This window comes from Tenrec ecaudatus, chromosome 12, assembly GCF_050624435.1.
Source record: "Tenrec ecaudatus isolate mTenEca1 chromosome 12, mTenEca1.hap1, whole genome shotgun sequence".
Lineage (NCBI taxonomy): Eukaryota > Metazoa > Chordata > Mammalia > Afrosoricida > Tenrecidae > Tenrec > Tenrec ecaudatus.
In genome coordinates, this window is record NC_134541.1 from 34,301,003 (window position 1) to 34,326,799 (window position 25,797).

Sequence of the window (25,797 nt, forward strand, 5' to 3'; positions counted from 1 at the left end):
CACAGAATCCTTTTTTTAAAAATCAGCTTATGGTTATTGCCAACCATACGTTCATTGGTTTCAATATCCACTGCTAGTTTTGTTTTGCCTTCCCTCCCCCCCCCCCCCCGCCCCCAGTAAATGGATCTGTTATTGTAAAGTAGGTGGGGAGTTTACATCCCACTGCTAGTTTTTTATACTTTCTCTATTCCTTATCAGACTCAAGGAGCCTTGGTGGCATAGTGGGTGATGTGTTGCACTGCTAACGGCCAGAAGCAGCTCCACAGGAGAAAAGAGACTTTCTACTCCTATAAAAATGTATGGAGAAAACAAAGATTGATGGCCGTGGAAAGCGATGGAAGCAGTTCTGCCCTGTGTATAGGGTTGCTCCGAATTGGAGTCAGCTAGCTGGCAGTGAGTTTGGTCGATACAACTTAAGTCCTTGACTGATGATTTCAGGGAGGACTCCTGAATGGTCTGTTTTTCTAAGTCTTCCAGGTAAGCTGCAAGGTGGTAGGTTCAAATCCTGAGGCTATCTGCTCCCTTAAAGATTTACAGCCTTGGAAACCCCATATAGGGCCGCTATGAGTCAGAATTGACTCAGTTGCAGTGAGTTTTTGTCCATTTGTTTTAAGGTGCAAATACTGGTCTCTGTCCATCCAGAGCATAAAAAGGGGGGGTGGGGGTTAGTGGGAGACTCAAAGACGCAAGGAAAAATATTTGTCCAAAGGGCCAATAGACCCCTGGAGCTCCAGCCTCCACATCCTGAAATAGGAGAACTAGATGGAGCCTCGCTACACTGCTGACCACTCTGGGAGAAAAATGCAAAAGAAAACTCAAAATAATTTTAAAAGACTAAACTTAGTCTGATAGAAACTTTGGAGCCCCCCAAGAGTCTGGCCCTTGGGGTGGGGGCTGAAAACATAACCCTCAGGAAGAGCCCATCAGATGAACACAAATTAAGAAGACTTATGACTTGCTATCAGTCTATCAACTCACGGATGAACTGAGTTCCCGGAATTGCATAATGTTTTTGAGAATGTAGATTGGCATAACCTTTTTAGAGGACAATTGCATAACCTATAAAATGTGAGATGCATACACCCTCAGACCCTGCAATCTCATTGCTACAAACAAACACCATTACAAGTAATAGGACACAGGAACATTAATCGGCTGTGCCCCCTTTTCCAGCACTGTAACAAGTGCCCTATTCCACAAGCAATAACCCCTCTCCCCTGCTCCCTCACACCCCTGGTAGTTACTAATAAACTTTGGTCTCTATCCACTTGCCTGTTGTTGTCTTTTTACATAACTGAGATCATATAATATTTGCCCTCTTGATTGCCCTGTTTCATTCAGCGTAATGTGTTCAGGCTCTATCCATATTGCAGCATGGATTAAGTTTTCCTTTCTCTGACTGACTCGTCTTCCATTGTAGGTAATGTACCACATGTTTTTCATTCCTCTGTTGCTGGGCTTTAGTTTGCTTATTATGTCTTTTGGCTATTGTGTATAGTGCTGCACTGACCACTGGTGTTTGCCTCTGCATTCAAGTCTTTGGAGTATACCCTAGGAGCGGAACTCCCAGGTCACATGGTAATTCTCATTTTAGCTGTTTGAGAAACCACAAGTTTCCCATAATGGCTGAATGCCACATCATTCTTTCAGAACACTGTCAATTGTTACATTGCATTGGGTGCATTGTAATTTATTTAGTCAATCTCCTATCAACATATTTAAGTTTAAAAATTATTTGGGGCTGTAACAATTAGCATGCAACTGACTAAAACCTCTCACAACTGGACCGATAAGCAACATCATGATAAAGAAAATATTGAAATTGTCAAGAATTTCATTTCACTTTGGAGCCTTGGTGGTGTAGGGTTTACACATTGGGCACGTGGTTGGCAGTTCAAAACCACTGGCAGCTCTGTGGAAGAAAGACTGGGCTTTCTACTTCCCTACACAGTTACTAATTCGGAAACCCATAGGGGGTCGCTGAGTCAGCAATGATTCCGTGGCAGAGAGTGAGAGTGAATCATCTGAGCTTAAAATAGGGAGAGTGTGCTGGATGACCCAGTGGATAATCACACAGGTCTTTACATGGGGGAGAAGCAGAAAATAGAGGTATAACCATGGAAGGGTCAGGGTCAGAGAGTTGCAACATTGCGGGGTTTGAAGAGGGGGGAAGAGGCTATAACCCAAGGAATATGGGTTCTACCCTCTAACCACCCCAAATGCCATTGGGTTGATTCCACAGAACCGTAGGAGCTGACGGAGCAGAAAACCTCGTCTTTCTCCCCAAGGAGCAACAGGTGGGTTTGAACCACTGACTTTATGGTGAGCAGCCCAGCGCAGCTGGAGACTGGACAAGATACAGAAATGGATTCTCCCCTAGAACTTTAGAAAGGCACACAGCTGTCTTGATTTTTAATCCAACAAGACCCTTGTTGGATTTCTACAAGTTTAATACATTTATGTTGCCGCCCTAGGAAAGGAAAACAAAAAGTATTGTAAGCACTCATTGATGCTCATGAATGATGAATGAGATTGGGGAGAAAATAAAACCCTTAGTCTATAGCTAAATACATAAAGGATAAATGGTGAATTCACAGAATACAAATGGCCAACCGGCATCATCTAAAAACATCTTCAGCCTCAAACTGATACTGAAGGGACACCAACTAAAGCTATCAAAGCCGCAAAGACCATGGTGATCCTTCGGTGTACTACCTATCAAATTCTCCAGAGGGGTACCTGGAGCTTTCTCTTTGGGGTGATTGTGTAGTTAATGCCAAATGCCAAGTTGGGAAGTAGACCAGGCACTTTAATTCATGCGGAACTTGGACTGAGTGTGCAAAAGCTGTTGACAGGTGTGCTTGCTCTGTGAGGAGACAAACATCTCTGAAACTGGGTCTAAAGTCCTGGAGTTCTCAGTAAAGGATTTTAGGGTTAGCAGCCCCAATAGGGTTGTAACTGAACAAACAGCTATAATCCACTGGTTACAATTTGCTTTATAAGATGACCTGAGGTGTTATAACCTAAGTTATTTTACTTAGTTAGAAAATCCCCCTGACTACATGCAATTAAGCCTAAAGTCATTTACTTAATGCAGTCTCTATGGAATTTTAATAAATTGTTCAAAGACAAACAGGTTGGATGCAGATGTCACCTACAAGGACGAGATAGCTATCGAGAGTCTTCTCTTATTTATCAGTTTCTTAAAAGTTGGGCCCTGCTATCCAGATAGTCAACAAAAATAGCCTGAGCCTGGCCCAAGACTTACAGAATCTTATTGCTCTGTTTGCTTGCTCCTGGTCAACAATTATTTCCCACGGTTACACTGAAGCCACCTACACAAGAATCCCCAAAGCACACATCCCCCAGTAAAAGGTATATATTCTGTATGCATTCTGCTTTCAAACAGAACACCACACAGACAGCCGGTTGTACTGTCAGTCTCCTCACTGGTTTACACCTCCCCATAAAAGTTCTAATTCTTCCTCCAACCTGGTGTGAGTCAATTGGCTGCCCTGCTCCAGAGTAAAATACCTGCATTTCAGGTGACGTGTACACACATCCACACCGGGACCAATGAAAACCAAAAGCTAAGGGAAAGAACCAGTCACTAACAACTGAATTCTCCTTCTTTCTTTTTAGGAACTTCAAGTTTAAAACAAGGTAGGAGTATGCTTTCCTTATTATTTATTCCTTGTAACATTGACTATTTGTTTTTACATAATTGATACTTTGTTCCAGGATGCTGATGAGTCGCGAAGAGACTCTATACACTGCAGGCATCATTGCAAGATATTTAGGTACAAAGTAAAAGGAGTACAAGTCACCACACCACCCACCATCCCAAATGTTCCCTGTGCTCACATCCACTTGTGAAGTCCCGAAGAGAACCACGAGGATGACGACATGGAATTAGGTTGCTGTTAGGTGCCGAGTTTGAGCTCATGATTGCCGCCACCACGGTGTCAGTCATCTCGCTGCGGCTCCGCATCCTTTTCAAGGTCACTGGACTGAGCAGGATGTCCTTCCCTGGAGACTGATCCCTCCTGATAGCACTTCCAGAGATGCTGAGACGAAGGCTTTCCATCTTCACTTCTAAGGCCGTGCTTCTTCCAAAATAGATGGACCTGTTCTTCTGGCAGTTTGTGGTCCATTCAGTATTCTTCCCCAACACCATAATCCAAATGTGCCCGTTTTCCTTTGGTCTCCCTTAGTCCTTGTCCAGCTTCCACATGCAGATGAGGCAAGGGAAAAACACCATGGCTTGGGTGGGTCCTCCAAGTGACACCTTTTCTTTTTAAAAAACAAAACACACTTTGAAAAGGCCTTTCACAGCGGATTTGCCCAGCACACTCTCTCACCGGGTTTCTTCCCATTGCTTCTGTGGGCCGCGCTTGTGGATTCAAGGAAAGGGATCTTGACGGTGCCCCTTGTTTACCATGCTGCTGCTCTGGCCATGCCTGCATCTCTAATCATCTCAAGGGAAACACACAGGCTCTAAAAATGCTACCAGGAATTTTCATGTTGGTGAAATCTGTGGGAAATTTGTCCAGCCAAAAGCCTTCTTTATAAATCACCTACATGCAGGTAGACAAGGTGGTGCTTCGATGAAAGTTTTATTACCTGATCTTAGGGCCCGAAGTTCCCATATGCCCTTCCCCATCACTTGGCAGACTCTCTGGTGTGACTGCCACCCAGTAGGGACAGTAACTGAGATGTGAAAATATAAACTAACTAAAAAAACAAAACAAACACAAGCGCTGATGATGCCATTCTATGCCCAACACGTTCTCTTCTATGGCATTTTACCTCTGTTACAGACACCGAGTAGGTGCCCACACGACACCACTGGGTGGTGAAGCAGACACTGGGAACTGGAATTTCTCTCAAGAACACAGTGACCCGACTTACCCACGTCACGCGAAAGTTAAAGGAAAATTCCTTTAAAGCAGCACAAGTCTTGTCTCCGTTCTTCCCTATAGTCGGTTTGCCAGCCGCAGCGTCCTTACCAGTGTCCGGCTGATCCTTCATGGATGCAGTCTTTGGTATCACATGCCGGGCGAGCTGTACAATTACAGACGGAGTCCTGGTGGATGCAGCAGAGCAGATGTAAAAGATTACATTTAAACAACTTTAATGTAGGGGTATCAGGACTTAGTAGGTTCACTTAGGAGGGAGGTTTCCTTACTGATTTTGCTGTAACGATGAATCACATCTTATCTTAACCAATCAAAAATTACACATAACTTTGGGATGATCCGAGTCAAAATGTTTTCCTTTGTCAATACTGTAGTCTAAACTGCTTCTGGTATCAACCAATGACTATCTAAAGTCACATACGCTAGATTAGCAGCTCTTCATGCCGGATACTGATTCTCGGCCTGTTTTCAAGATAAGAGCAACAACTCCCTGTTTCTCAAACGGAAGCTTGAGACCTGCTACGTTGGTTGTTAAATAAATTTAATCGCAGTGAAAGGAATTAGAGATGAAAATATCAACCTGCATCAAAGGTGTGACCCATGAATTGCTTTGTGAAACCTTGACTTTGCGTAGGCCTCTCTGTGCATCTATGAACACTGGAATGTGTATCCGTATCGTGTGCCGAGGGCTTCTTACCAAGAAATACTGTGTGAAAAGGCTGGAAAGCATGGCTGTAGTGGAAGTTAGCATCCAGTTTTGGGGCTCGGGCAGAAGCTTGGGGCTTCTGGAGGCCTGCATTCATGAAGGTGGTATCCAGGTGGCATCTTGGGTAATACCGTGAAGGCAGGAAGGAGGTGTTGATGAAGTAGAGATAATTTGTGGGATGCAATCATTAAAAAAAGTGGGGGGAGGGTTAAGATAAGAGTTACTGAATCATCAACACACTACCATCAGAGATTCTCCTCCTGGTTCACCAAGCCCTTTCTAGTCTGGCCCCAGTCTCCCCTTCAACCACCGTCTCTCCTTTGACTCTGGCCTTTCCCGTTATTCCATCAACATTCCAGGCCCCCACAGGGTACATATCTCTGGATCTACCATCCTCTCACATTTTTGTTGGTCCCTTTCCTATACTGGGACACTTGGCTATTCACCTGCTGGCTGAGTCAGTCTCCCACTAGGGAGGAATTACCACCATCACCTGTTGCTTGTGGAATAGACCATGTTCTGCTCATTGTAGTGTTTTAGGGCGCAGAGCACTATACCCTGTATAGTAGGCTTTCCAAAAATTGTCAAAATATTTCTTGAAACACACTCTGGATTTAACTCTTTGTTGTTCTTGCTCCAAAGGGCAAACATGTGGCCTGCACCCGTGTCACTGTGGTAGCCTGGGAGTGTCACGACGCAATTGCTGGATCAATGACTAAATGGCTTCACACATGAGCACAAGTCAAGGACACATGAGGCCATCTAAGGCTTAAAGGTTTATTTTTTTTTAATTTTGTTATGGGGAATTTAAATATATATATTTGGCAGTAGGTTAACATAACCCCCCAGTGCCAATTGCCTAGTTTCAATAGCTTTTAATCCAGGGCCAAATCTAGAGTTTTGAAAAGTTAAGTTGTATCAGATGGCTCTCTAACCACCAACCTCCCCACCCCGAATCCAATATCCATTGCCATCAAGTCAATCTTACATCACAGCGACTCCATTTAGTACTTCTGAGATTGTAAACCTCAATGGAAGCAGAGAGTGGCTGGTGGGTTTGAACCGCCAACTCGGAGTTTAGCAGCACAGTATCTAGCCCACAGCAACACAGGGCTCCTTTCTCCTACAGAATTTGTCCATAGCCTAGATCTTGATGGCCCATAATAAAGAGAAGTTGTGATTGGACCAAACTGGACCACAGTGTCCTGGGATTACAGGGTTATCAAGACAGACCCAAGTTGGATTGGTCTATGAAGATAAGGTACCCAGAACGGCCATCAATTTGGGGTTAACACAAATAAAAATTTATCTAACTGGCTGGAACCAACTTTCAAAATTTCCTGATGGAGGATTGAAGTGGTGGAAACCTAACTCTGATAAGTGGCTGATAAACAGGTAAGGACTCAGGTAGAGTCACAAGGAAACCCTAGGTCCTTGGTCTTAATTCATCTGCCGTTTACATCTACATCCTCAGCCACTAGATTAGAGAAACTGTAGTGTCCCAGGGTAGGTGAGAACTGTACTCTCAAGGAGGGAAAAATAGTGCTCAGCATTGTGAATGAGGGGGAGTGCAGAGTGGAAACCCAAAGCCCATCTGTAGGCAACTGGACATCCCCTTACAGAAGGGGCATGGGGAGGAGACAAGCCAGTCAGGGGGCAGTATATCACCAATGAAACATATAACTTTCCTCTAGCTCTTTAATGTCTTCCCCGCCCCCACTATCATGACCCCAATTCTACCTTACAAATCTGGCTAGACCAGAGCACCTACACTGGTACAGATAAGAACTGTAAACACAGGGAATCCAGAACAGAGAAACTCCTCAGGACCAATAATGAGAGTAGTGATACCAGGAGGGGAAGGGTAAGGTGGGGTGGAAAGGGGGAACTGATCACAAGGATCTACATATAACGTCCTCCCTGGGGGTGGACAACAGAAAAGTAGGTGAAGGGAGATGTTGGACAGTATAAGACATGACAAAATAATAATTACTTATAAATTATGAAGGGTTCATGAGGGAGGGGTAGGCAGGGAGGGAAGCATTTAAAATCATTTCCTATATTAAACTTGGAGATTCTGAGAAATGCTTAGCAGTATTTGACCATGTTCAAATGTTCTCCAAAGCACAGTCATTAGACTTGTTTTCATTTGGTAGTTGTGAATGCAGTTTGTGCATATTTGGAGATGCTTATTTATGTCTATCAGAACTGGTCACTTTGATACATGTACCAGATTTGTAGACTGATTGCTAAACAATGCAGTGTAGTACATTTTCCCTTCCCACTGAGGCCCCGCAGGGGACATAATGGATCCTGGCGGCTCCTGGGACGTGAAGAAGGGATGTACCTTTTTTTCCGGGCTCTGGGCATGGTGTTGAAGGCGGCCGGGCAGGGCTGTTCAAATCCCGTGCTGCCCGGAGGGTTACAGCTTTGGGACTGGGCAGAAGAGTCTCCAAGGCTGGGTTAGAAGTTCCTTCCTGTGAGGCTTTTGATTATTTGCAACTTTTATCATGTGTCTTTCCACCCTACGTCCACTTTGGTTCAGGCTCTCAACCTTGCCTGCATGATGGCTCTGGGGTGCACCCTGGCTGGCGTGACGGAGCTGAAGTCGCCCCTTCTTTCCCTCAGGATGTCCATGTCTACCTCACACTGTGGTTATCCAAGTCCAGCTCTCCTCCTCCTACAGAGCGGGCTCCCAGGTGGCCTTCTAGACCATGCGTGTCACGCTTCACAGCTCCAAGCGATGCAAAGGGCCGGGGGCCAACAGAAGCAGCAAACCTCATGGTCCTTGGGAGGTAGATTCTACGGCACCAGTGAGTCAACATCACCCTTGACAGCCCCTCGGGAGGCGCGATCCTGGAGCCTGGCGCTGTCTCCACATCACATCACTACACAGACGGTTTCCTTCTGGGCTGGAACTGAAAGCTACCTCCTCCACCACCAAGCACCAGAGGAAGTGGGGGCCGGGGCAGGGGGGGGCGGGTTGTACTCGGGGGCTGCCATGCATAGCAAAATGCACCCTTTCAACCCAGGCCTCACCTTCAGCATGGCAGGGAGCTCATGCTACGAACAGCCCACTAGCACGAGGGACTGACCACCCCCAGGAGCCGTGCATGTCTAGTGAGCACCCAAGCCCCAGCATGGGTCCTTACATGCAGCAGGGTGCGGGCCCACCCACACACTTCAGTTTTTTGGCCAAGGGGGAGAGCGGAGTTCGTGTGGCTTGCTGTATGAACACGGTCCCTCCACGCCAGGCCCTCCCCTGTCCCACCAGCAGCTGGCCCAGCCCCTCCGCCCAGCCTCGGTTTCCCTTACAGGCTGCTGCGCACTCAGACGGTGGTGCACTGGTCAAGAGTTCCTCTCTCGGGGGTCATTCTTGGCCCTACTTAGGGTTCTAGAATTTAGAATCTGTAACTAAAATGTAACCCCTTTCTTCCACTCAGGGAGATGGGCCAAGAGAGGTCCCTACTTTGCTCTGGGGCTGGGATAGGGAGAGAAGGATTCGTCTAGGCCTTGGGGGCTGGCCTTGCAGGCACAAAGCAGCAGTGCATGCCCACCCATTTTTTAAAGAACAGACAAAGATGTGATACAGCTAGCACTCCCCACCTGCCTCCAAGAGACCTGCCCCTCTGCCTAGATCTGATGACAAGCTGCACACCCACGACCCTACGCCCGGTCGCTGTCACACCAAGTCACACCAAGTCCAGACGTGCTTGTGGCTCTTTAATCTGTCACTCTAGCGGATGGTGGGGAACAGGAGGGCGTCTTGGCAGGCAGACCAAGTCAGCTCAGAGCCCCAGAGGAAAGGGGGCTCAGGTCAGGCTGGGGTCTGGATGGGGGACTCCTGGCCCCAGGCGATGAGGGAGTTGCTGCCCTGGGCAAGCTCAGTGATGGAGACACGGCCCCGCTGTCGGATGAAGTTGGCCACGGCCGTCAGTTCCTCCGGGGTGATGTAGATGAATTTTCCCCGGTCGTCAATCACACCTGTGGGGACACCTGGTTTGCAGGATGCGCTGCGGAGCCCTCCTGGGCCCTCCCTGACTGTCCCAAGAGTCCCCTTCTGCCCCTCACCGCTGGCTCAGCGCCCTCCAGGTTCTTGCCCTGCCTGTACCCGGTCTTGGCCTTCGCCTGTCCTCCTTGTTGACTGTGTCCCACTGCTCAGTGCTGCTCATTCACACTCCACCCACCCCCGCCCAGCAGCATCAGGGGGCCCTGAGCACAAGCCTCTGCAGCCCCTGCACTCCCTAGCTTGGCAGAGCCCCACCTCTCACCTGTCAGGGTGCCCTCCGCCAGCAGATCCTGGAGGCGGTTGATGGTGTCCTGTGGAGAGAAGGGATTTCAGAGCACAGATGGGGCCGCTGCCCCAGGAAAAACACAAACAAACCCCCCTACCGAAATTGAACCCACTGGCCATCAAGTCAGTTCTGATTCATAGTGACCATATAAAGTGGTTCTAAGACTGAATCTGTAAGGAGCAGCCAGCCTCAAGCCTCCTGAGGAGTGGCCAGTGAATCCAAACCACCAACCTTGCACTGGCAACCCTCTGCCCACTGTGGCTGGCCAGCCTCCTCGCCTTTACCTGGCCGTGGCCCATGATGACTCTGCTTCAGGTCTGGCCTTGCAGCCCTGCGTGACCCTCCCAAAATGCCCTCTTCCAGCCAAGAGGGGAGCGGTGGTAACTGGCCAGGAAGGCTGGTCCAATTTGCTTTCATGGGAGTTGTCAAGGTAACTGGATTTGGGTTGCTTTGGTTATGGGGCTGGCAGAGTATGAAGGAATCTGGCTGTTCTCTTCCCAGTCTGTTCTTCCGTCTAGCAGCAAGGTCCCCATCCCGACACTACTCATTCTTGGTTGGCGGTAGGGTAGAGAGGTCAGTGGGGATGTCCCTCGTCCCCAGTTTCAGGACCTGCTCCCTCTGCCAGTCACACAGACCCCGTGGCTACGTCCATAGGGCAGATCACCTGCCAGGGCATACCTGAGTCCGCAGGCCCACGTGGGAAGCCAAGTCTTCCAAGAGCACCACCTTGGACTTCTACAAGGGGAGAAAGGGAGAGGTGAGCATGGGCCAATCCCGGGCATGATCAGGCCCCCAGGTCCGGGGGTTAGAAGCATGGTGTGCATCCTCGGGTGAGGGCCTCCTCCCCTTGCCCAGGCTTACACACACTCCGACGTTCTCACTGCCTGTGTGCAGGTGCGCTCTACCCCAAACCACCAGCCGGGGCCGACAAGCAAGGCACAGCTGGCCCCTTGCCTTGGTTTCCAGCCCTCCCTCTCTCATTGCGGACTCACTGCAAGAGGAAACGGTGTCGTGATAATGGGGAGGAGGTGACATCCCAAGTTATTTTAAAAAGCTGTCAGCATGGACTTGTGCTTCCTGAGGATATGGCAGGACAAGCCCTGAAAAGGTGTGTGTTGGGGGAAGGCAGGGAACGGTGAACATCACATGGCGCCTGCTCCTATGCGGAGCCTGGCAGCTGGACAGGAGAGCCTGCACCTGAGGCAGCCAGGGCCCATGGGGAGAGGCGGTGGGGCCGACTCCTGCCATGACTTTGCTCGCCCCCCACGGGGCCTGACGCTTGTGACAACCTTGACACACCCACGCTGCTGCCTCCAGTTCTTTTCACACTGTCTGAGGACCCAGTCCCGCCTCCCTCCCCTTAGAACAATGACACGTGCAGCCGCAATCCGGGTGCTTCCCTCGCCCGCTTGCTCGCCTGGGAGCAGCCAAGGGCCCACTGCTGGCCCCCAGACAGCATGTGACTGAGCCGAGGAGGGCTTCTGTGCTTGCATGTGCCTCGAGAACAAACACACTGGCGGAGGAGTGCATGGCGACACCTCCCCGGCTGCAGATGGCATGCGCCGGCTGTGAGAGATGCCATCCCGTCTGTGCGGGCGGGGAGGTGAGCGGACGGTGGTTTGGGCCAGGGGCTGGGCAAGCACAAGGGGAGCTGGCCAGCAGGACTCTCCCGACAAGGCAGGGTGCGGACACTGGTTCTCAGTGACCGGCTGGAACAGAGACAGGGTATCCCCAGGGGGACCTTGATGATATGGCCAATGTGTTGCTGGGGCAGCCGTGTGCAAACCCTGCCAAAGCCAGAAAGGAGAGCGGACCCTCCCTCACCGACGCTGCCCTGCTTGGAGCCCGGAGGAAGCTGGGAGGGCAGCCGCCCCAGGAGAAGCCACCAGCAGGGCTGAGCACACACCTCTAGCTCCAGGAGTCTGGAGAAGTCCAGCAAAGGGGAGCTTCCGGGGCTTTCCCCGAGTCTGGGGCATGAACCTGAGCTTGCAGGAGGGAGGACACTATCACTGACCACCTCTGAACACGCCTGGGAAGGCTTCCTGCAGGAGCTTCCCAAAGGCCAGATGTCAGAAGCATGCTGCTGCCCTGGGTTGGTGGAGACTGAGAGTTGTAGGAGGCAGCAGGAATTTCATGACTGATACCCTGCCAAGGGCTACAGCCCCCAACTGCCTATGCGGAGGCGGGATGGGTTGGGGTGGGACAGACTCCAGCAGAGGAAGGACAGAGCAACAGGACCCCCTGGAAGCTCCCTGTGTTCTCAGAAACCCGGGTGCTGCTGGGAGGTGGCTAAACCCTGCTTTTGGGGGTGGTGGGGTGGTGGGGGCAGGGTTATGCAAGTCTGGGCTCCTCGGCACCCCGTAATGTAGCACCACCCCCACCCTCGCCCCCACTCCCTCTGCACTCCTTCCCTCAGCCGCCTCTGCACCTCTGAGCTGCACTTGAAAACCTCTCCCCTAGGCGGGCGGGCGCATCGCATCCGCATCCTTCGTGGGAGAGAAGTTGCTTAGCAGCCAGGCAGAGCGGGACGTGCTGCTTATGCAACCTGGAGCCCCATCCCTCCGCAGCCGCCTGCGCTGAGGCTGTGGGCAGGAGGGGACACACCTGCCACCCCACCCCGGATCCCATGGCAAACACCATCCTGTTTCCCCAGCAAGATCCCAGCTCCCTGGTTGGTCAGGGCCACGTGGCAGGAGACACTGGTTTCGACTTGGGGAGCTGCAGGCTGACAGAACTGACAGGATACACATGTGAAAGAGCTCAAAAGCACAGTGAGTCACTGAGAGGAGCAGGAGTTTCTGAAGAGCAGGCCGCCCGTCGCCTGTGCGGGTGGGAGGGCCAGCAAAGGCTCGGCCACCCACACAGGCCAGGTCCTTCTGCACCTTCGGGGTTGGGGGGGAAAGAAGGGTCGCTCCTGGCCAGGAGCCTGGCCGCTCAGTCCATTCCTTCAAGGGCCCAGTGAAGCACCTCCCCCTCCGCTCAGGGCCCTCCCTCCTGGCCCCAAGCGTACTCCAGGTGCGTGTATGCGAGGGCCCCGGTTCGGTTCTCACCTTGATGTAACTGATGAACTCCGCCAGGAAGCTGTGCGACTAGAGGAGCACAAGGATCACAGTGAGGGCGGGCTTTGCAGGGGCCGGGGGCTCTGCTGTGGCCACTACCTGCCCACCGCCTCGTTCCCTGGGGGGTGGGCGCTGCTATGGCCTGTCTGCATTGGCAGCAGGGCCTGCCTGTGGGCTTCACAGCTCCAGGCTCCACAAGGCCTCCAGGCCATAGGGCCTGCTGGTAGCGATGCCTTCCCGCCTCTAAGGCCCAAGCAGGGTGGTCAGCCTTCGTCTGACCCAGCCCCCTGGTGAGCACAGGGGAGGTTCCCAAGGGGTGGGGACCTTACCTCTTCTTCAGTCATGGTCTCGCCCACGCCCTCCTCCTCCACCACGAAGGCCTCCTTGAGCTTCAAGTACTCCTCGTGCTCCCGCTGGGCCTGCTCCTCCCGCGCCTTCCTCGCCTCCTCCTCCTGGGGAAACAGAGACCCTGCAAGTCAGCGACTGGGGGCGGGGCCTCCCCATCTCTGCTCTTGGCCCCCAGGGTACCAGATACAAACCAAACTGACCCTTTCTCAAGGACAGTGTCTTCAAGACCCTACCCCGCCCCCCCTTCCCACCCCCCTGAAGCTGATCAGCTGGTAACAGCCCTCCTTCCCCTCAGCACCGTCACATCCCAGACAAATGCTGCTCTGTTCTGATCCCCTAGGTTCCTGGCTCCGATCTAGTCAGTAAGAATCTCTTGGAAACCCTACCATAAGACACAAGCCCTTTCCCTCTCTCCAGCATCCTGGTGGGTGTAGCCGCCTTCCACGCTCTCGATACCTTCCCATAAGACTTAGGGAGATCAGGCCAAGACGCAAAAGCAGGATCATTCCATTTCCTGCAATGGATCTGACAGAAACCTGTACTAAATCAGATCCAACTCCAACAGGAGACCCTGAAACAGAGCCAAGCATGGCCTGATCCCATCAGATCAAATTCTCTAGTGTGCCCAACTGAAAACCTTCTTGCAACCTGCTTCTCCACAGAGACTCACACAGAGTGTGAGTCGATGGTTGAGAGGTAAAAGCGAAACAACCCAAACAACCAAACGACCCACTTGATGCCACTGTCCTCCCTCGCTTGACCCCTTCATGTCCACCTTCGTCAATGAACCCTGGACCCTGCTTCCTCACACCTTTCTGGCCCACTCAGACTGGATGTCCCCTCTTCCTCCTGTGGAACAAGGCCTGGGATGGCCTCACCACTGTCCTCCTTCTTGTCCTATCCCAGGGATACCCTGCAGGCTTTCCGGCCCTGGCTCTCGGTGGGTTTGGGCACAGCGACCGTCCCACATCCCACCCTTGGCTCCCAGCCTCTCCTGGGTTTTCTCCTGCTTCCTGTGCCATTCTCCCCGACTTTCTTCATCATTCGGCCCCGCCCTCCTCTTCTCCTAGACACCTGGCCCAGATCTTCCATGAGATCAACCGCCACACTCTGGCAGGGGCTGCCCCCCTTGCACTGTCCACCCCACTCCTAGACACACAATGGTCCATACAGCACACTCACCTGGGCATCTCACAAGGATTTCAGATTACATGTGCCTGACACAGACCTGGAGACCCACTCCCCAGACACCTGGCCCATCTCCTGTCCGGACCTGAGACAGCTAGCTTTATACCAGGAGCGGATAATCCAGGATGGTGGCCCACCTTAAGGCTGGAGGTGCTGGGGAGCTGCCTGAGAAGTGGGGCTGCCCGGTTGGGGGATCAGAAGTCAGTCGGGGGTCTGCCTCACCTGCTGCTCCTCCTCCAGGCGCTTCCGCTCCTCCTCCTTCTTCCACTCGGCCTCACGCTGGGACTCCAGGCGCTTCCGCTCCTCTCGCTCAGCCTCCGCTGCCTGGAGGGAAAAAACACCCACCCAGAGTTCGACTCAGATCCCTGGTCGTGCGGGGTATGCCCCAGTAGACTGGGATCCCTCGGACTTTCAATGGCTGCGTTTCAGAAGTGGATCACAGGCCTTTCTTCTAAGGTGCCTCAGGGCCGACTCAAACTCCCAACCTTTTGGTTAGCCATTGGCACCACCCGGAGAGGGAAGCCCCGCTGAGAAGAGGGGACACATCCATGACCCCAGGTGGCCCACCTTGCAGAGGCCAGAGGCAGAGGCAGGCAAGCTGGGGAAGTGTGGCCCCTTGGGCCCCGCCTCAGGGAACAGGTGGGCAGGGGCTTCCCCAGATCAAGAACTGCAGCTCCCCCCATCCTACTTGCCTCCCGCTGGGCTTTTCGAGCCTGTTTCTCCTCCAGCTTCCGTAGTTTCTTGGCACCAATTTTTCCTGACAGGTGAGTGTCCGCTGGCTTCTCAATGCCTTCTTCCTCCTGGGCTGGGTGTGGCCAGAAAAGGCACTTCAGGCCCTGCTCACAGGGGACCAGTGTCTCTTTCCTCATTGGGGTTCCTTTCCTCTGATGGGAACTGCCTTCACGCACTTGAGACTATCATAAGCCCCGCTCTGCCCTCTAGAGGCATGTGTCATGAATGCAGAAATGTACCCTGGGTTAGGTGGTGGTGGTGGTGGTGTGTGTGTGTGTGTTTGTTTATGATCAGGCGGCAAGGAGACAGATGAGAGTTTTTGATGCTGCATAGCCATGAAGAGGGAGATGTGGGGTTCCAAGTTCCAACTCTCAGGATCATAGGCAGGGCCATTTGGGCTTGCAGAGGTCCCTGGTGTCTGTCTCTGAGCCAACCCCCAAGGGAGGGGGCCCCCCCTGGGAAATCTATTGTAGCTAACTTTGAATCCTCTTTTCCTACAGTCAGGAGTCACTCAAGGTTCCGGGCCTGGTTATTGGCTAGGGCTATTGCTATGTGCCAGAGGCCCAGGGAAACAACATGGACCAGTCGATTTATAAAGACCAGATGCCCAGAGCAACTTAACAGAGGGCCTCTTTCTGAACACAAGGGGCTCATCCCCAAGGGGACTGGGAAAAAGCTCCTAATGCCCGAATGCTCCCTTCTCAGGTGCAAGCCAGCCACCAAGTACTTGGGCAAGGGAGCATTCTTTCAATCCAGCCTCAGGGCCCCACACTGTGGCTTCCTAGTCTACTCCCCACCCATGTCTGGGTGTGCCCCTCCCCCTGTTCCTGCTCCCTTTCTTGCCAGCTGGGCCCTCTCACCTGGGACTACCTCCTCTTCGTCCTCATCCACCTCTGCCTGCGCCATCCGATGGGCTCGACGCTGGGCCAGCAGGCGGCTGCCCAGGTCCCTTCGGCGCCTGGGCCTGCCCTCAGACTCGTGACGCCCAGGCTGGACCTCCCGGCCTGTTCCAACTGGCTCCTCTTCATGATGCTGTGGTTCTTGGCTGGCTGCAGGGAAGACAAGAAGGACGATGCTGCCAAGATACCTGGCCCACCTGATGGCAGGAGGGGCAGTGTCCTAGAAGGCTCACCTTCTTTTGCTAAACCTCCTCTTGGGCTCCTGGGGCCCACAGAACAGAGCCTCGAATTTCCAATTTGACCATGGAGGCCTTGACATCCTAAGTGTATCCCTTATCTCTGTGCAGCAAGATCATCCCTCTCCTTCTATCTGTGCAGACATCGTCTCTCCCCCTCATGGCTCTGCCTTTCCGGCTCGCCTAGCCATAGTTTTCCTGCCATGTGAAATGGGGCTGAGGATCCAGTTTCCACAAAAAGCCCACCCCAGCCTCTGCAGCCTTCACCCCAATGCCCACAGCATTAAAGCTCTGCTATCTTGCCTGGCGGGAAATGGATGGGGCGTCTACTCCCATAGATTTACAGTCTTGGAAAGCGACAGGAACAGGGATCCTACCCTGTCCTGTAGGGTCGCTAGGAGTCAGAATGAACTCCATGCAGTGGGTTTATTTTGGGGCTCTTGCATGGTACCAGGGGTATTGCTTTGTTGGCAGGGCCTGTACGTCCCTCCCAGGAGGCTGTGTGAGCTGTCTGCTTTACAGGAGGGCCTTGATCCCGTCTTGGAGGCCCACAGGTGCTCTCAAACAGCCTAGGGTCCCATAGAGAGAATCAGACAATACAAATTTATATTTTTTGACAGGAAATTGGAGGGAGGGGGATGGCAGGTGTATCTATCTGTGTCCTGAACAATGACACAGCTTCCGGTCAAGGTGTTTTAAATGGTGGGGTGCAGAGGCAGCCAAGGCAGCATGGGTACTTCCCTGGGAGTGGGGTGGGGGCGGGGGACTTCAGGGAGCTTTGTAGAGCCACCTGGCGTTCCCCCCAGCTTGTGAAAAAAAAAAAAAAAGGCAAACACTGCCATCCAGTCTGACTGCAACTCATAGCAATCCTACAGAACAGGATAGAACTGACCCTGAGTTCCCAGGTCTTTGTGGGAGTAGATATCCCTTTCTTCCACTGAGTCTGGTGGTTTCGAACCGCTGACCCTGCAGTCAGCAGCCCAACGCATAACCACAATGCACCAGCGCTATGAGGGCAGAAAACACTCAGGTGCCTCATCTCTGGCACCTGCTCTGGGAGGAATGGGCACAGAAGGGAGTAGCCCAAAGGAATGAGGGACAGGAGGCCTCCTCCGGGTATGGAGATCTGAGTGCAGAGAGGAGGAGCTGGGGCGAGGCTCTGGTCTTGGGTGGGGAAAAAAAGGTGTAGGGGACTTCCGTCCCCGTGCCGGGGTTGGAATAATGCAGCTGAGGTTCCCCAGGCGTCCGACTTGGCGTGCAAGCGTACGCATGCGTACGAGGCTCCAGTCGGCACGGAGAACCGCGTCAGCCCATGTCGCGCATGCGCCGGGGCCGCGGCGCTAGGCCTGGAAAGGTCCCGAAGCCGGAGAACCGGGTCCCAGCGACTCTGGCGCGGCCACATCGCCTACCTGCTGCCGCCCGGCGTCGGCTGCGAGTCAAGAAGAGGATAAGGCCGGCCAGCAGAGCGGCCGCCACTAGGTACACCACGGGCGCCACCATGACAGCAGTTTCCGGGCGGACCCGGCGCGCCCACCCCGAGCTCGGGATCTCCCAGGCCCCGCCCAACGCTCACGCGGCCCCGCCCAGGCCCCGCCTACCGCCCGGCCCCGCCCAGGCCGCGCTCCATCATCATTCTTTGCTCTCTGCATCAGGTGTGGGGTTCCCCCATGTCCTCAGAGGTCTTTCGTTTTTCACTTTATTTTTTTAACTTCATTGTGATTTTGCAGAAAATTTACACAGACAGTAGGTTCTGATTGAACGTCCGTTGTACATAAGCACTGCGCTTTCCATTCAGCTAGTTCCCTGTCCGCCTGAGCTGCCTCCTCCTCCTCGCTAATGCTGACCGACCGTGACATTTACATGGTTGTTTGCAAGAGGTGACGTTCTTGACGAGCTGCACTGTCTTTTGACTGATAGGTGACCTCGGTGAATTAGAAAACTCGATAGTCCCAGGATGATACTCCTGGGGTTCTAATGTTTACTGGGCTGGTACTAAGTTATTTATTTATTGTAAGTATAACCTTATATCATTAAAATAATTTTGTAGACGTGCCGTCAGGGTGCAGTATAGCACCAATGAAACATATAGCTTTCTTCTGGTTCTTTAATGCTTCCTCCCCCCCACCCCACTATCATGACCCCAATTCTACCTTACAAATCTGGCTAGCCATTTTCTTGAGGGTCTTATTTCCAGGGAGTGGTCTGTCCTGATCACACATGGGAAGTATGTGAGACGGTCTTGCTAACCTTAATTCTAGTAGCATTCTGGCGGTACTTGAATTAGTGGCCCGGGTTTCCCTAGTGAACCCTTGTATGGCGCACTGCCTCTGAGGCAGTCCCACCTCAGCACCCTTTGACAGGGTCTCTGAGACAAGAAGTCCTTACAAGAACAGACAGCCTCTTCTTTCCCGAGGGGTGGCTGGTGTGAATCACTGACCTTGTGGGTAGCAATTCAATGCCTAACCTGCAGTGCCACCAGGGCTCCTTAGGAAATTTATATGTTCCTTTATTTATTAATTGGGGAGTTAACTAATAAACATTCCATGGTTCAATCATGTCAAGCAGAATTGTACAATTGCTACGTTTCCAAAATATTTTTACCTCCTGGACTCCTTGACATCATCTCCCTTTTACCATCACCCCTCACCCCCACTGTACCCTTGAAACTCTTATTCTACTTGCTGTCCCTATATGTTCATCAATCTTGGGTCCCTTTAATTCTTAAGAACCTACTTAAACCCCAAACCTGAGGTCAAATGCTACCTGAATAACATTGAAAGTCCCTTGGTAGTCAGGACGGTGAGATTTCTGCATGCTTACTTTGGACGCAGGATTAGGAGGCCAATCGCTAGAAAAGGACATCAGGTTGTGTAGAAGAGGGTCAGTGAGAATGAGCTGGAATGACATAACAGCTACAATGAACTCAAACCTGACAACAGTCATGAAGATGGCACTGGATTCGAGTCTCTTTCGTGATATGTGGGGGTCATCAACCTAAGCTGCTGGACAACATAAAACACAAATTGTTTTGTTTTGTTTTAAATGAACTGGAGACAGGGTGTGAATTCAGGATAAAAAAAAACCAAACCAAATCACTGTGGGAATTTACTATGACAGCTATCTGCAGGTGATTTGCGACATGGCATGTTGGCATCACATTTGTGAAATTGGGGTGGTGGGACCTTGGCATTCATCTATTTATGTTTTGGCATTGATTCTTATTTTCTGTAAGTTTGAAAATCTTCCTAATTTGTATAATTATAAAAAGACCTTGGAAAGATTTTTTTGGCAGAGGGTAAAATAGTGCAAAATTCAGTTTCCCAACTTGGATGCTTTTTTCTTTCACACAGGCTTACCCCCTAGTAACATGTTGCTTGGTGTGTGGTACATTTATTACAGCTGATGAACCAATATGGATACATTATTATGAACAAAAGTCCCCAAAACCATGAGGGCTCATTCTTTGAGTTGTACAGTTTGGAAAAATGGTGTTATGCATGTCTCCACTATCAGAACACCATGTCAAGCAAGGTCATGGCCCCGAGAATGCTACCCTTCACATGTTCATCCCTGTTGGTGGTGGTGGTAGGTGCCCTCACACTGGCTTCAACTCATGACGGCCCTGTGTACCCCAGAGCAAAACACCGCCTGCTCCGGCACCGCCCTCCCGATTGTTCTGTTTGAGCCCACTGTGGCAGTCACCGTGTCAACCCGCCTGTCAAGGGTCTGTCGTTTTTGCTGACCCTCTACTGATAGCACATGTAAAGTATATGAGACCAAGCTTTGCCATTCTTGCTTCTTAGGAGCATTCTGGTTGGACTTCCTCCAAGTTTGTCATTCTGGTAGTTCATGGTCCTTTCAATCTTCCTCGCCATCACCAGAATCCAAATGATCAATTCTCTGGTCTTACTTATTCATTCCCTAAAAGGTGACTGAAAATACCACAGCCTGCACCCTCAAAATGACAGCTTTTCTCTTTAACACTTTAAATAGGTCTTGTGATGCAAAATGTAAGCATTCCCAGTGCACTACAGCAGGTGGGTTTCTTGACGGCTGCTTTCAGGATCATTGTGGATTCAAGTAAAACAAAGTCATTTTCCACCTCAATGTTTTGCTATTAATCATAATTTCATCTATTGGTCGCTGCATCCCACCAGCCCTTGGAAAATCAGTGATCTGACTCCAAAGTTTTGTCTTTTCCAGATTGCCTTATGGTTGGAATAATACAGTGTGTAGTTTGTTCTTTTCAGACTCGCAACTCACTGCCATCGAGTCAATGCTGACTCATGGCCACCCTACAGGGCAGGGTAGGACTGCCCCTGTGAGTTCTGAGACTGTAACCTTGTGGAAGAAAGCCTCATCTTTCTCCGCAGATTGGCTGGCAGTTTTAAATTGTTGACCTTGCAAAAGGTTAGGAACCCAACATATAACACCCTTTTCCCAGATGGGCTCCTTTTCTTTTTAAATCGTTTTATTGGGGGCTCGTACAACTCTAATCACAATCCATACATCAATCAAATCAGGTATGCTTGTACATATGTTGCCTTCATCCTTTTCTAGACATTTACTTTCTATCGAGCCCTTGGTATCAGCTCCCCCCACCCCATAACTGCCTGATAGATTGTACAGTTAGTATTTTCATCTCTCACACCGACTGGTCTCCCTTCCCCCATGTTTTCTGTTGTTCTTCCCCCTGAAGAGGGATGTACGGTTATGTGTGGATCATTGCGATTGGTTCCCCCTTTCTCCCTTCCTCTCCTCCTACCCTTCTGGTATCACTATCCTCACTCCTGTTCCTGGATTCTGTGTGTCGTGAGCTCCCATCCCTTGGGTTCCTTTTCATTAGCAATGGGCTTTTAAAGTTCTTCCATGTCGTCAAGTTAATTCCAACTCATAGCGACCCTCTCACTCAGAGCAGAACTGCCCATAGAGTTTCCAAGACGGTGGGAACCATTATGGAAAGAGACTGCGACCCCTCTCCACGGAGTGCTGGAGCGTTCCAACTGCCATCCTTTCAGTTAGTGGCCCACTGTACCAACGGTCCTTTTTGTAGCTTGACAGCTAACGCATTGTTTCTTTAGTCGTTGTTGTCGGTTTCCTCTTCCAACATCTTAATGGTTCCGTATCTATAGAGTATTTATTTTATTTACATTTTTGGTCTTTTGAATTTCTTTTATTTAATCATTTCATTGGGGGCTCATATAACTCTTATCACTATCCATACATACATCAATTGTATAAAGCACATGTATTGCCCTCATCATTCTCAAAACCTTTGCTCTCCACTTAAGCCTCTGGCATCAGCTCCTTATTTTTACCCCCTCCCTCCCTGCTCCTCTCATGAACCCTTGAAAAATTTAAAATTATTATTTTGTCATATCTTACACTGTCTGACGTCTCCCTTCACCCACTTTTGTGTTGTCCATCCCCAAGGGAGGAGGTTATATGTAGATCCTTGTAATTGGTTCCCCCTTTCCACCCCACCTTCCCGCCACCCTCCTGGTATAGTCACTCACCACTGGTTCTGAAGGGATCATCTGTCCTGGATTCCTTGTGTTCCCAGTTCCTATCTGTACCAGTGTACATACTCTGGTCTAGCCAGATTTGTAAGGTAGAATTGAGATCATGATAGTGGGTGTGGGAAGGAAGCATTTAGGAATTAGAGGAAAGTTGTATGTTTCATCGTTGCTACACTGCACCCTGACTGGCTCGTCTCCTTCCCACGACTTTTCTGTAAGAGGATGTCCAGTTGCCTACAAATGGGCTGTGGATCCCCACTCCACACTCCCCCTCATTCACAATGATATGAGTTTTGTTTTTTGATGCCTGATACCTGATCCCTTCGACACCTCGTGATCACACAGGCTCGTGTGCTTCTTCCATGTGGGTTTTGTTGCTTCTAAGCTATATGGCTGCTTGTTTACTGTCAAGCCTTTAAAACCCCAGATGCTGTATCTTTTGATAGCCGGACACCATCAGCTTTCTTCACCACATTTGCTTATGCCCCCATTTGTCTTCAGCGATCATATTGGGGAGGTGAGCACACAATATTTTTTTGTTCTTTGATGCCTGATAGCTGATCCCTTTGGCACCTCATGATCACACAGGCTGGTGTGCTTCTTCCATGTGGGCTTTGTTCCTTCTCAGCTAGATAGCTGGTTATTTACCTTCAAGTCTTTAAGACCCTATATGCTATATCTTTTGATACCCCGGCTCCATCAGCTTTTTCACATTTGCTTATGCAACTGCTTTGTCTGCAGCGATTGTGTTGGGAAGGTGAGTATCATGGAATGCGAGTTTAATAGAACAAAGTATTCTTGCATTGAGGGAGTACTTGAGTGGAGGCCCAATGTCCATCTGCTACCTTAATACTAAACCTATAAATATATGCATATAGATCTATTTCCACATCCTCATATATAAATATATTTACATATGTACATACTTGTATTTAGATTTCTATAAATGCCCTTTGCCTCCTAGCTCTTTCCTCTATTTCCTTTTACTTTCCTCTTGTCCCATTATCATGTTCAACCTTCATTTGGGTTTCAGTAATTCCTCTTGGTTACATTCCCCTTGATCACACCCTGCCAGGCCTCCTACACCCTTCTCACCACCGATTTGGATCACTTGTTCCCTTGTCCCTGTGTTTGTTAACACCACTTCCTTTGTCCCAACTTCCTCCTCTCCCATGTCTCCCTGGAACTGTCGGCCCCATTGTTTTCTCCTCCAGATTGTTCATCTAGCCTATCTTATTTAGACAGACCTGCAGAGATAATAACATGCACGAAAACAAGACAAAGCAAAACCAAGCAACAAAAGACAACAAAACAACAAAATGGTAATGACAAAACAAAAAACAACACAACAACAACAAAAAAGAAAGGCTTGTAATTAGTTCAAGGACTGTTTGTTGGCCTTTAGGAGTGTTTTCCGGTGGAGTCTGATGGGATGACAAGCCCTGGCCCCAAAGTCGAGTTTTGGTATTCCCTGGGGACTTCGATGCTCTGCTCCCCTTGCTGTTCTGTTGCACGCCCTTAGTGTTTGCCTCGGTGTGGTGGGCTCTGATCGGGCGCACAGCACATTGTTTCTATCACTCAATGATATTCCTTTGGCTGGAGCAATGTGTCCATTCATCTAGTGAAGGGCACCTCGGCTGCCTCCCCTTTGGGGCAGCTATGAATATAGCTGTTGCAAACATCCATGGCAGTTTCCTGCTGGATCATGAGGTGAGCCTATGTTTAGTCTGTAAGAAACCGTCAGACTGTCCGAAGTGGCTGTACCACTCTGCATGTGGGATGAGAGTTCTTACTGCTCAGCATCCACCTGGATCCATGACAACAGCAGTGGGAAAGGAGTAGGGGGTTAGAAAAAGGATTGTGGGTGGTGACGCACCTCTAACTTGAGCAGGGCGGAGAGGAGAGGAATTGTCAGTGTCAGCCCAAGGCTGCTCCTCTGAGGTAGAGATCAGACCTGCCTCCCTCCTCTGTGGGAAGCCGCAGCTCTCGCGATGTGGAAAGCCACAGCTCTCGCCGCCATTACAAGATGGCGCCGGGCAGTCAGGGCGGAGGCCCAGTTAAGTGGTAAACAACCACTTAGCGCATGCGCGCTGCTGAGATGACGTAGTCATAACTCCACCCTGGAGTATGCAAACGAAGGTTCTGGCGAACGCACCAATCAATGCATGAAGTTTTGGCGAATGCACCAATCAATGCACAGCACGTCCCCACAGAGCGTATATAAGCAGCAGCAGTTCGGGGTTTCAGGGTCTTTTTTCCGCATTTGAAAAATTAAATGCCTGTGGAAGAATCCTGTTGTGGCGCATCTTTTCTTGCTGCCGAGACCATCGCTATTCGGACACCAAGGTCCCTCCCAAGGCGCTCTCTACTTCTCTGCTCGGTTCAGCCAGCCAGTACAGTGACCACACCAAGTCTTACAGTGCTCATGGTTATGGGTCTATTAGCGAACTGGTTACAATTCAGGATTAGGAATGCTTAGGCCCGTGTTACAAAGCTCTTTTAGTTCTGCCCATTAGGTGCCAAAGGCAGCCCACTCTGCCAGTAAGCCTCAGCCCAAAGGCACTCAGCTCTAGCTCTACAGGTCAGCATACCTACCCCCTCATACACACCCGCTCCCACCAAGTGCTAGGAATCACCCACTCTGCTGGCACACCTCCTGCCAAAGGCACTCAGCTTGCTTGTTCCACAGCTGTCTCCTGGTTCTGCTGTTTCTACTGCTGCTTCTCTTGATCTTCTGCTGTCCCAACGCTTGTCTCCTGGATCTAGGTTCAGAGCAGGGATTTCAGTGCAAGGACCTTGGGTCCAAAACACACGCCCCACTCCTGGCTCTTCTTCTTGGATAGTGTGAGATCTCCCTTTTCACCTCTGGGATGACTCATTTTAGATCTAGTGGGGTGGCAAAACTGACCATCTGGTTAGGGTTCCATATACTTAATTTGCATGGTCCCACCCCAAGAGTGACATGTAAGTGATTTACATTACTAGCAAGCTATACATATTTGCAAGTATCTCATATTTGCATAGCCATACCCAGTCATTCGATGGGAGTTACAGAGACTATGGCTAGAAAGGCTATATAAAGTAATTCACTGCTTCTCAGGGTTGACCCAAGAAACATTCAAACAAAAAACTCACTGCTATTGACCCTGACTCATAATGACCCTATAGGGCAGGGTAGAATTACCCCTGTGGATTTCTAAGACTTAACTCTTTACAAGAGTTAAAAGCCTCCTCTTTCTCCCTCGGAACAGTTGGTGGTTTCGAACTGCTGACCTTGAGGTCAAGCAGTCCAACCTGTAACCACTATGCCACCAGGTCTCCATAAGAACTATCTCACTGCCATGGGGTCAGTTCTAACTCAGGGTCACCCTACAGGACAGGGTAAACCTGCCCCTGTGGGTCTTCAAAACTGTAGTTGTTTAAGGGAGTAGAAAGCTCCATGTTTCTTCTGACCAGCACCTGGTGTTTCAAACCGCTGACCTTTAGGTAAACAGCTCAACACAACCACTGCGCTACCAGGGCACCGTCCAAGAACTATTGGGAGGTAGAATTGATGAGGCCTTTGAGGCAGGAATCCTTAAGGGCAGTTCTGCCTTTTGACTCCTTCAAAGCTCTTTAGAAGGTGAGAATTGCCTGGGTGTCGCTCATAACTAGGGGGAGTAAGGAGACAAAGAGGTTGGCATGTTCCTTGCTGATGGTGAAAATCTACATATTTAAACTAATGTCGTCTAACTTTAGTGAGCCTTGGCAGTGTAACGGGTAAGTACTCAGTGGCTCAGCAAGGCCAGTGGTTGGAATTGCCCAGCTGCTCCAAGAAAGAACGACGGTGTCGTCTGGGTCCGTAAAGGTTACAGTCTGGGGAGCCACTTGGATCAGTTCTTCTCTGCCCTGTAGGG

The 25,797-nt window shown here is 50.5% G+C and overlaps 1 protein-coding gene across 1 annotated transcript; it reads right to left on the bottom strand.

Moving 5' to 3' along the window:
• Positions 1-9,333: 9,333 nt before the first annotated feature.
• On the bottom strand, positions 9,334-17,954 carry DDRGK1 (DDRGK domain containing 1). Its single transcript, XM_075563917.1, has 9 exons — positions 17,792-17,954; positions 16,108-16,296; positions 15,204-15,320; positions 14,738-14,835; positions 13,309-13,431; positions 12,971-13,009; positions 10,599-10,655; positions 9,897-9,945; positions 9,334-9,609 (listed from the first exon to the last, which is right to left on the bottom strand). Exons 1-9 carry the CDS (start codon positions 17,880-17,882, stop codon positions 9,443-9,445), a joined length of 930 nt encoding a protein of 309 aa, XP_075420032.1. The 5' UTR covers positions 17,883-17,954; the 3' UTR covers positions 9,334-9,442.
• Positions 17,955-25,797: the final 7,843 nt, after the last annotated feature.

Bases quoted from the DNA above. Each gene is read 5' to 3' on its own strand.
- DDRGK1 (XM_075563917.1), bottom strand. From the start codon at position 17,882: ATGGTGGCGCCCGTGGTGTACCTAGTGGCGGCCGCTCTGCTGGCCGGC. The intron at 13,432-14,737 runs GTGAGGCAGACC...CTGTTTCCCCAG, and splicing joins GCCTGGAGGAGGAGCAGCAG to GAGGAGGAGGCGAGGAAGGC. The intron at 13,010-13,308 runs GTAAGGTCCCCA...GTGCTCCTCTAG, and splicing joins AGACCATGACTGAAGAAGAG to TCGCACAGCTTCCTGGCGGA.